At 33.8% G+C, this 12210-nt stretch overlaps 1 protein-coding gene across 1 annotated transcript; it reads left to right on the forward strand.

Annotated features, from left to right (window-relative positions):
* The first annotated feature begins 8465 nt into the window (after positions 1–8465).
* Positions 8466–9674, forward strand: LOC130933870 (F-box protein SKIP23-like). Its single transcript, XM_057863477.1, has one exon. The coding sequence runs from the start codon at positions 8466–8468 to the stop codon at positions 9672–9674; it is 1209 nt and encodes a 402-aa protein (XP_057719460.1).
* The last annotated feature ends 2536 nt before the right edge of the window (positions 9675–12210 follow it).

Raw genomic sequence — 12210 nt, forward strand, 5'->3', positions numbered from 1 at the left:
GGTTTGATTTGAAAAAATGGGGTTAGGGTTTAGTTTGGGAAAAAGAGGAGTAAGGGTATTTGAGGTATTTTACATTCTAACCTCCTTACAAAAATTTTTGCCCTCGAAAATTGATATAATCTGCAAGACTTTACTTGGTTTTAGCACTTTACCAAATATGAGAAAGAAGTATAAAAAGGTGCAAAAGTTACAAGATAAGTTTTCATTAAAAAGATGCGGTTGACATTCACCGACCCATATTCCCTTGACAGCTCAGATGTACATAACACTCTTCACTTCGTTCGTCAATCTCCTCAAAATGCAATCTTAATTCATACTCTTCTTGGTTCTGTAGTATATATCCATGGATGCAACCGGTCTTATGTCATGTCTTAAAATTACAACTTTTCAAACTTCAGCATCGATAAGCTGTGTCCTAATGAACTAACGTATCGTTTGCTATCTGGGAATTGCACGTGACGCCAAAATAAGCACGAGTTTACTCAAAAGGATTCAAAACTTGGGAAGAGAGAACAAACCTCACATATAGTGTTCACACGAATGTGAAAGAATGCTTAAGATTTCAATTAAGTAATGATGTACAGAAACAATAAAGTGTCCTAGAAAGAGAGTTAATTGAATCTTAACGAGAAAATCTGAATCAAGAAATTTTGATAGAAACAATAAAAGAAAAGATAGTGCATTAGGTCAAAACAATTTTAAGTAGAATCAAAGAAATACAAAGTTCACCAAAAGAAGGTAACCAAAGTCAATGGCAATTTTTTTTTACAAAGATTTAAGTGGATGATTGGGGACACGATAAGACAAGAAAAGAATCAAATCAAAAACCTTTTTAGAGAAGACCTGGATCAAGAATTTGAGAATACTAGAAGATATGATGTATCAATAAAGCAAGTTCAGATTACATCAAGGAGTTACATAATTCACGCAAAGGAATGCAACGTCAACATCTATGTTGTCGAGAATCTATGGGATAGCCAAAAGCACGATAAGATCGAGATATGCATAAGATGTAGGACATGAAACAAAATAATCAAATTTCATTTCAACAAGAATTAAAACAAGAAACTTCTGATATGAAATATAACGGAATGAATGATACATCAAATCACGTAGTACGATTATAGCGCATACTTCAACACAAACCGTCCCAAGAAGAACACCTAACATTCCCAAACTTAAAGATTACCATTACTTAAATAAAGGAAATGAAAGAGCTTAGAAGAACTATTTCTCGCAGGTTATAATTTCTAGTCCTCCGTAGATGTGACATCGCTAGATAGAAATATATTTTTTTTTCAACAAAACTAGAAAGCAAACAAAACAAAACAGAGTCCAACCGAACAATATCATCATAGCATAAGAGGCTTTAGGGCATAAGTAAATATTGAAATCACCGAAAAAGCTTCACCATATTTCTTATTCCATAACCATTCCTCATCAACATCATCATCAAGACTCTAAATGGCCAAAAATGATAAAAGTATTGCAAATAACTGAGAGAGCAAATTAGGAAAAGGACATAGATGTTGCATCCAAAATTAGAAGCTAGCATATATAAGAAAAAAAATAGTATCACCTGGAGATTTCTACTTCTAAACATCAACAGCAATAAAAAAATGGAATATTCAAACACAATTAATTAAAGTATAATAATAAAGGAAATATTTAGAATGAGCAAATGCAACATATGAAAAAAAATTCAAAATAAATGAACGAACTAAAAATAAGAAACTCATGAAAAGAAAATATTGATAAATTTGACATTTCCAAGATCAAACTATGATTAATTCATACCCATCATTTCTCATGTTAACAAGTTTTAGGGTTAAACAACTTAAGATTAAATCCAATGACTCAAAATGAACCCATCAGTTTAAAAGAATTTAAACATTTCCAATTTTCATACATTGCAAACAAGTACCAAAACTGTCATAAAATTAGAAAAGTAATCATTATATATATATATATATATATATATATATATATATATATATATATATATATATAATGCCTACTTTATGATAATCCGTAAATTTAATAAGGAAAAAACTCATAAAGAATTTGTTCAACTTTAGGGAATTAGATAGCCAATCTTTTTCATCCAAAATCGCAAAAAATTCTTTCCAATATCTAAAACCTATAATCTCAATCTCACAAACTCAGAAAATCAATCTCTCCAAATCTCTTATAATAAAACAATAGTTGAAAATAGAGGAATTTTCAAAAAAAATAAGGGTTAAAAAGATTTTCAAATTTCATATCTTAACCAAAAAGCAAAGTTCATCTTTTACTCATCAACAAAAGCAAGCGTTCATAATTTATATTTTACCTTCACATGCATTATTCGTTTGAGAGTAGACCAAATCCCTTCACAATTAATAAACTGAGATACCACTCAAGCAAATATTCAGTTTAAAATCAAATTCAAACAACAAAGTAGCATTATTGTTACAGTTATATATCTGAAATTAGCTAATAAAAATAAAAGACAAACATCACCGAAACAAATAAAATTATCAGAGCTGATTCTAACACACCCTCATCTATACATAAAGGAATTTTTTTGTCATGATAATACACATAAAATAAGTTGTTTGAACAGCCATTTAGTAAGGCATTCGCGTCTAAATGTAATCCACTATCGCAACAATAAAATCAAAGCATAACACAGAATTATTAAAAGACACAGACACATCGATTGTAGTATGCACTTCTAAAATCAAGCCAATCAAATTATTTCAACTTCCAGTTTTAAAATAATGAACATGATCATAAAAATTCACTTGAAAGTACGAAGTCATTTTGACATAATCACGAAAAATATTTCTTAATCTAACTAATGATAAACCTGAAAAAAGTATAAAGGTAGTATAATAGAAAGTCTTCTAAGCTGTACTTCCATCTAAACAGAATAGAAGGGATCCCAATTGAATAGATGGAAAGTTGTGTCAACCAATAAAACATTATATTGTAAGCATTCAAAAGTTAAATAATTTTTCTCTATGTTCTCCAATTTAAGTCTGCAAAATTAGCTCTCTTCTCTTTCTTTAAGTATCATATATCTCTTAAAAATCTCTTGAAATAACTAATTTCTCTCACAAGCATCAGATTCCACAGAAATCATCAGAATTCAGTAACAATAGAAAAATTATAAAACAACATAATCACAATAATTCTGTGACCGAAAAGCCATGTCTAGCATCACAATACCATAATATAACCATATTATCAAATTAGACAAATTCAAATAAACTTCTAGATTAGAAAGACCTTTGATCCATCTAACTAATCACCCATTTAATTCACTACACTTAAGCACACAAAATCACAAATCGAATAAGCAACAATAATACTCTATTCATATGTTTCATCACATAGTCCTTCTTGAGCAACTAAATAACAGTTTTCAAAATTATTGATTTGAAAGAAGAATCAAAATCAATTCAAAATTATGTTATAACTTCAAAAATTATCAACATAAGAAGAAAAACTCGTAGAACAAAGCATTTTGATCAGTAACTCAACAAATTCATGCAATCCACAAATCCAAATACAATTCTATAAGGGAATCAGATAATAACCCATGGCAAACACTGATCAAATCTTCTAAGTAATGCATGAGATATTGACATCAAGAATCATAGAGAACAACACGAAGATGAAGAAGATTAAAACATACATTCACAAAAGTGAGAAATATTAGCATTAGCTATAAAGCAGATATCGCGAACCAAAACCGAAACTGAAGTCATTGCAAAAGCAAGTCCAAGAAAAGCTACAAAATGATAAGTCAAGATTGGATACAAAGGGACAGGAGTAGTAAGAAGTGACAAAAGACGCATGATCACAATCAAAAGACAACAATGACACAGAGGACAAGGATGACATTCCTATAGGCCTCTGATAGTGTCACAATTTGTATAAATAAGCGCGCTTCTATTTATACAATTGTGATTCTACCACAGGACACTTGCTCCATATTACACAGATTAAACCTAAACTCTGATACCACTTTGTCATGGCCCAAAATGATCCATGACCGGTGCTCAGGAAAATAGTCCCTTAGCAAGCCTAAACCGACTCAAATATAAGATGAATTAGAAAGTTATAAATATTTTACAAGTTCTAAAATAAATAGTTATATATTATTAACAAAAATAAAATAATTACAAATGGTTGGATACTGTCTGTGACATATGGAGCATATACATCTAGGAACTCGACAAAGAATACGTACTCGTTACAGATTGTTACTCTTGAATAAAAAGTCTCACATAGTCAAGTATTTGTTCTTGAAAATTTTTTTTAAAAAAAAAATGGGGTGAGTTTTACAACTCAGTGACTAGACAGTACATCTATAATCGACATGAGACCATATAAACATTATTATCAAAGTAACTTTAATTAGAAAATAATAGTTGATAATAATAAGTGAATCAATAAGGGAGTTCTCATACAGAAATCAAATCAAAAGTCCACACATGGGCGGCTCTACCTCTATGGGTAGCCCTTTCCTCTTGTGTGTCCTAACAGAATAACAAATCTAACGTGTGGCCTACACGTTAGGCTAGCAACACCCCTGCTAGCTGGAGTCTGAGTCAGATGCATCTAATTTAACGTCATAACCACCGTTAACTACGGTTTTCTAATACGAGTCTCCCAAACCAATTCAAAACATATTGTTTTAAATACAATAAAGCTTTAATCTCTCAAATATATAAGGTATCGAATCAAATCAATCAGATAATATTTTCTTATCAGAAATATTTTCATATCATACTTTTTCAATCATAGAAACATATTTCATAATTTCTAAGTGAGTGCCAACAAATACTTTAATACTTCAAAAGTATATATTCGAATAAAATTAATATTCTAAAATAATATAAAGTTTTATCAAACATATATATAGTCTCATGTAAAAATTTCTAATATATGAATTTCATAAGAATAATTATTCAACTATAATAAATCAAATATTATAATCAAATCAAAGTTCTTCAATAATAGTTTTATAAATATAATTAAAAACTCATAATAGTATAAACCAAAAGCTTAACGGCTATAAATGTAAAGCCTACTCACAACATGGTCCCAAGGGACCGAAGATACCAAACCCGGAGTGCCAAATTCAAAATAAGGAGGATTGAAGTGAAATGGAACGAATGAGCGCAAAATTTGGACTGGAGTAGCGACAAAATGGAGCTGGCGATAGTTCTGGAAATCCAAAACAAAGCAAAACTAAAATCGAATTAAAACAAAGACAAGGCAGATTAAATGGTGATAGAATAGGACATAAAAGCTAGAACAGAATCAGAAAAAAAAGGCTGGATCAGGATAGTGACAGAAACGGTTCAACTCTAGGGACACCAATAGCTCTGGCAACAAGGATGGGCTTGGTTCAGGTTCACCCAAATGGCAACAGCAAGCCCCAACGGTGGCGACGACGATGGTAACAGTGGTAGCAGCGGACGGTTCCTCCTCCTTCGCATTTCACTCTCTCTGCAAACTCCTTTTCTCTTTCTTCGAAGACCCTCTGTTTGTGAACTCTCTCTCAAGTTGTCTCACTTCGAGCCTCCACGCCTGCAGCTGTGGTGACGGCAACAAGGTTAGAGTGGCTCAACGGCGGCAGAAGCATCCCCTAGCTCCAACCGCGACAACACCTTTCTCTCTGCTCACGTTCTCATTTTTTCTTCTCCTCAGCAGCAACGACACGACAGCAGTCCCTCGTCGGCGTCATCCTTCTCTCTTTTCTTTTCTTCATCCCATCTCTTTATTTCTCCTTTCGATCCTCTTTCTCTCTTCTGTTTTGTCTTCTCCATTCCTTGATCTTTCTGAAGCTGCAATTAATTTAGCTTCCTTTGTACTTTCCTTACACCTTTCTGTCTGTAAAAGCTTATCAGCTACAAACTCGGAGCTCCCAAAATCTCCAAGATTTGCAAGATGAACCGGGTTCACGACAACCCCAATGTTGTTGCTCCCCATACTTGCATCTCGAAACAAAGCAGTTGCCCCAGCTTAGTCCAAGAAGAGGGTATAAGAAGAGTAAAACCTTTCTTGGAATCAGTGTATCTGCGAAGCTCCAAGTCCAACTCTTAAGCCATCAACAATGCACAAGTAGTGTTTGATAAATTACTCGAAAGAAAAGTTGTGAGAAGAAGAGTAAGATGGAGCTTCCTCTTAGTAAAAAAATGTTGATAAATGCAGGACGTAGTTGTTGTAAGGTTCATTGTGAAGAATGCAGGTAGTAGAATTGAAAGAGGGGATTGAGAAGAAGGTTCTGGAAGAAAAGTGTTAGTGGGTTTAATTTGAAAAAATGGGGTTAGGGTTTTGTTTGGGAAAAAGAGGAGTAAGGGTATTTGAGGGATTTTACAATGAGCACCGAGGATGAGGGCTGAGGAGGATGGTGGCGCGGACGAACGACGGTGGAAGATGACTTCTCTAAGTTTTCAAAGTGTGCCGCTGAGTTTTGGATGTGAGTTTCTGAGTTTTGGATGTAGGGTATACGTAGATGTGACTTCTCTACTTCTATGAGGTTTTGAATGAGTTTAGTTAATAATTAGATGGTTTAAAATTTATTTTAAAATTTTAAAATTAAAATTTTTTATTTTGAATAGTTTGATTTTTGGATGTGTATTTAAATTATAATATATTAATAATTAAATATATTAAATCTGAAATAAAAATTAAAAATTTAAAATTTAAAATTTAAAATTTAAAATTTATTTAGTTTGTATTTTAAATATGTATTTAATTTTAAAAAGACATTAAATCTATTTAAAATATTTAGATGTGCTTGATTTATTTTTTTTTAATTATTATAATAAAATGCTGAATATTGTAACATATTTAAAGGTTATCTAATTGAATTGATATAAAATATGTTAATCGCGGGATGCACGACATGTACATCAATTGATAACATACATTATTTTCGTGGCATGTTTTCCACACTACAGGTACTACTAAAGCTGTGGGAATGGTGAACTGTCACAATTTTTGTCCTCGTCTCATCCAAGTTAGCTAGCCTCACTGCTGTATATAGCAGTAAAATACTCTGCATTACTTGTTTCATAAGAAAACATTTCTTCATTGTTTTTCTCTTCATTCTCTACGATTCTTGGATCACTTATCATATTCAAGAACTTCGATAATATCAAAATTAGCTTAGACCTTATTTTCGTAATAAAAAAATCTCTTCTCATGCAATCTTCACCTCACACTCATGCTCTCTGACTCTCTGCTACCTCAGGCACCTCACTACTGAATAATCAATATCAAAATAACTAGAATATATTATTTAAATTAAAGTTCACTCTCGATCACCACTTCTATTATTTTTGTACGTGAAAAACCATATAAACTTTCTCTCCAAAATTATATTACTCATATTTAGATTCCATTACATTCCATTTAATTCGACTAGAACCAGGTTGGTTTAAATATCTATTAGATTCTAATTGCAAGAATTCATTAGATGCTCAATCAACTTCTCGTAATAAGTGTTTCTTTTTTTTTAATTATTGTATGGGTTCATAAGTCGATTAGTAACGTGCGTTTTACATGTATGTGGATAAAAGAAAAGACTCTCAAATCCACTAGACCACTACCAAATTGATATCTCATGCTTGGGTTACAAATGTTTGAAACTTGATCCAACCAAATTAAACCCGTCTATTTTGTGGGTCAGCTAGTTAGATTAAAACTCTTGTATTGAATGATTTGTAGATTAACCCAGTCACAGAACCAAAATTCTAACACTAAGAGGATCAACATTAAAAGTATATAATCATTTGTGTATTTTTATCTAATAATGTAAGTGTTTGGAATAAATACTTTGATGACACATATTAAAATTGGAGGTGTGGACGATTTCTCATGCTCAAAATTTGAAAAGATAGAAGATTCAAACCCGCAATCTTTTAATTAAATATGGAGAGTCTATGTCATTTGAGCTATTATTCATTGACAAAAAAATATCTTTATTATAATTATATAAAATCAATATTTAATGCATTATTAACCTACTTATCAATTATATAATAGAATAGATAGATAGATAGATTTGTCCATATAAATTTGAATTTGAAATTTAAAATATTAAAATATTTTTATAAGATTATATAATATTGAACTTAGAAATTTGAATTTAATATATTAATAGATAGATAGATTAATAGAATTATATATTAATAGAATATTAATAGAAGTAATAAAATAGATAAATAAATTTGTCCTTATAAATTTGAATTTGACATTGAAATTTAAAACATTAAAATATTCTTATAAGATTATATAATATTGAACTTAAAAATTTGAATTTAATTTAAAAACAAAAAGTGATTGTAACGACATCCAAATTCAAATCCCTGGGCATCCTGCATGATTATATAAAGGAGAGTAACACACTCAATTAACCCTACTAAAAAAATCCCACCGCCGTATACACATCAGATTCAGATATGGGTGGAGATGATCAATGGGCAAGCATTCATCAAGATATATTGAACCAACTTACAAAGCGGTTCCATTCATACGATGAATACCTTCACCTTCGATTGGTTTGCAAGCAATGGAACTTCAATCTTTCACTTATCCCCAGTGGTAACAAAGTTTTATGGCTGTTATTACCTATTCCTACTGTTGCTGCTGAAAGATCTTCCAAAAAAGCTAAGATACATGTAGGCACCATCTCAAAATTAACTCAGAGACGAACCCGTATTCTTGAAGAGAAGGAGATTTACCATCTCACAATGCCAGAGCTGCAAAACAACCTTGTTCGTGGATCTTGTCATGGATGGATAATAATGGTGTTAATATATGAAGGTACCATACGAATGTTAAATCCATTTACAAAGGTTTGCTTTGATCTTCTTCCAATTTCAACTCTTCCCAATGTAATTGATATACATGGTGACAAATGTATTATTGATCTTGAGTCCACGTATGGCACTTTAGAGATGGACACGATTTCAATGCATAAAATCAATGTTTATAAGGTTATTACGAATTCAGCACCTAACAATGATCGTTACAATGATTTTATGGCCGTGGTCATATATGGGGGATATCGAAAATTGGCTTTTTACAAGGCCAATGATACGAGATGGATCAAGTTTCCAACAAGTCATAAGATGATTGTGGATGTCATATTTTTTCAAGAGAAGGTATATGCAGTGGACTTTGACCACCAATTATATGAATTTCATATCAAGAAAAAATTAGAGCCAGTGAGAAGAATTTACGAAGGCACACCTCTTTATCAGCATGACACCAATATTATGCAATATAGCTATTTGATTGGTTGTGATGATGGAAGTTTATTGATGGTCGTAAGACATATTCGTTTAACGAAGCACACAGAATGGTGGCGGTATTACAAGACTATCAAATTCGATATTTATAAATTGAATAAAAATGCAAAAGTATGGTCAAGAATATATGATTTAGGGAATTACGTATTAGTAGTTGGACTCAATTCTTCAATTCAGATATTGGCAAGCAATTGCAAGGGAAATAAGATCTATTTTACTGATAGTATGGTTGGATTACACCCAGATGATGATATTTGGCGTCATGATATTGGCATATTCAATTTGAAAGATAATAGCTGTAGAAGAGTATTATCAGATGTTAATTTTTTTTGTCCTCCTGTTTGGATATTATCCTAACTTAATCTTTTTCTTTTATATTTGTGGACTTTTTATTTGTACTTTTGGATCAAAGCATGTTTGTCTCCTTTTTATTATTAACATACAATATATTTACTTATTTTAGTTAAATATTATTTATTTGGTGTGTCTTATATTTTTCACTTAGATAATTATATTTGGTGTGTCTTATTTTAGATAAATTCCGTGAGATGTAGCTTCAGTTTGACATGTAGCTTTTAAGATGGAGATTCATCGTTGTTGTCACTACTTGTCAGGAGCAGATACAATGGGATGGCTCAACCGGTGAGCCGCACCGTCCAGGAAGCTGTAGAACGGAACGCTTTAAGGTAGGATGCAAGTGTGCTTATTGTCACGGCCTTGGACACACTCCAACGCTACCGTGCCGGCACTCGGACTTACTCAACCTCTTGAGCTAAGACCAAGTCAGCCTAACCCTCAATACTTAGCAAGAAAGCTAAGAACACAAGAGAACACAAGAGAAAAGAAGCTTTGGTGGAAGAACACTTTATTACTCAAGTGTTTGTTACAAATGATTCACACACACCCAAACTCTAACTCTCACCCCTATTTATAGCCATCCACCTCCTCAATGGATGGTTAGGATTAAATCTAATCAACGGTCCAGATTAATCATCCAGAACCTTCTTTACAAATATCTATCCTACCACAACTCTCTAAATGTTTCTAGATTATTCCATACCACTCTTTATACTTCTATATACATCTATACTCTTCTAGAATACTCTATGACCTTCTAGAGTCTTCCAGAACCATCTAGAGTATTCTCAAATACTCCAGAAAACTATACAAACACTGTTAAATCTAACCTTCTAAAAATTTACCGTGACATTCTCCCCCACCTAATGCGCAGACGTCCTCGTCGCGTTCTGTTCATGATAGCGCTCTAGGTGTTCTTGGAATTGCCATAGATCTTCACGAGCTTCCCAACTAGCTTCAGTTATCGGGAGCCCTTTCCACTTGATCAAATATTGAATACTTGGTGGTACCCCTCTTCGTCTCACAACGCGATTAGCTAAGATCTCTTCGATTTCTTTATCGAAGGATCTAATCACCACAGGCGGAGCACGACTCGAATCACCTCTACTCGGTTCATCTTGGTCTTCGTGATATGGTTTAAGCATACTCACATGGAAGACCGGGTGGATCTTCATAGAGGGAGGAAGTTGTACTTTGTAAGCAACTTCCCCAACACGTCCAATGATCTCAAATGGCCCTTCGTATTTACGAATTAAGCCTTTATGAACCTTGCGAAAGGCTTTGAATTGTTGTGGAAGAAGTTTGATCATTACCTTGTCTTCCACTTGATAGCTTGCATGCCTCCTCTTCTTATCTGCCCATTTCTTCATCCTCTTTGCAGCTTTGTCGAGGTAAGAACGAGTGACATCTGCTTGTTCTTCCCAAGACTTAATCATATGATAAGCTCCAGGGCTCTTCCCTGAGTAAGGGGAAGGAAGAGAGTGAGGTGTAAGCGGCTGTTGTCCAGTCACAATCTCGAATGGGCTCTTCCCTGTAGACTCACTCCTTTGCAGATTGTATGAAAATTGAGCAATGTCTAGGAGTTTTGTCCAATCCTTCTGATTAGCGCTTACAAAATGCCTCAAGTAACACTCAAGTAAAGCATTCACTCTCTCAGTCTGCCCATCGGTTTGAGGATGGAAGCTTGTTGAGAAATGAAGCTCCGACCCAAGGAGTTTGAACAGCTCTGTCCATAGTCGTCCTGTGAAGCGTGGATCTCGATCACTAATGATGCTCTTAGGCAATCCCCAGTACTTCACCACATTCTTGAAGAATAGTCGTGCTGCTTCCTCTGCAGTGCAGTCAGTAGGGGCAGGTATAAAGGTAGCATACTTCGAAAATCGATCCACTACCACGAGAATAGATCCAAACCCCTCGGACTTCGGTAAGGCAGAGATGAAATCTAAAGAGACACTTTCCCACGGTCGCTCTGATGGAGGCAGAGGTTCCAACAACCCGCTTGGTGTCTTGTTTTCAATCTTATCTTGTTGGCACACAAGACAAGTCTTCACATAGCTCTCCACTTCATCTCTCATTTGAGGCCAATAATAAGAAGATTCAATGAGTGCTAAGGTCCTTCGCTGACCTTGGTGACCAGCCCACTTGGTGTCGTGGCATTCTCTTACCAACTTCCTTCTCAGATTTTCCCATTTAGGAACGTATAGTCTTCTCCCTTTTGTGTAGAGAAGGTCATTTTCTAACCAAAATCTTTTGGTTTTACCTTCTCTAGCCAACTCCACCAACTTCTTGGCTAATGGATCGTGATGCAACCCTTCCTTGATGGTATGCACAATATCTCCTTCAACCATAGAAATGGCCGCCAACTCAGCCTTGCGACTCAGCGCATCTGCTACCACATTAGTCTTGCCTGACTTGTATTCGAATTCGAAATCAAACTCAGCCAAGAAGTCTTGCCACCTAGCTTGTTTGGGGCTTAACTTCTTTTGAGTTTGGAAGTAGCTTGTAGCCACATTGTCTGTCTTGACGATGAAGTGTG

This window comes from Arachis stenosperma, chromosome 6, assembly GCF_014773155.1.
Source record: "Arachis stenosperma cultivar V10309 chromosome 6, arast.V10309.gnm1.PFL2, whole genome shotgun sequence".
Classification (NCBI taxonomy): Eukaryota; Viridiplantae; Streptophyta; class Magnoliopsida; order Fabales; family Fabaceae; genus Arachis; species Arachis stenosperma.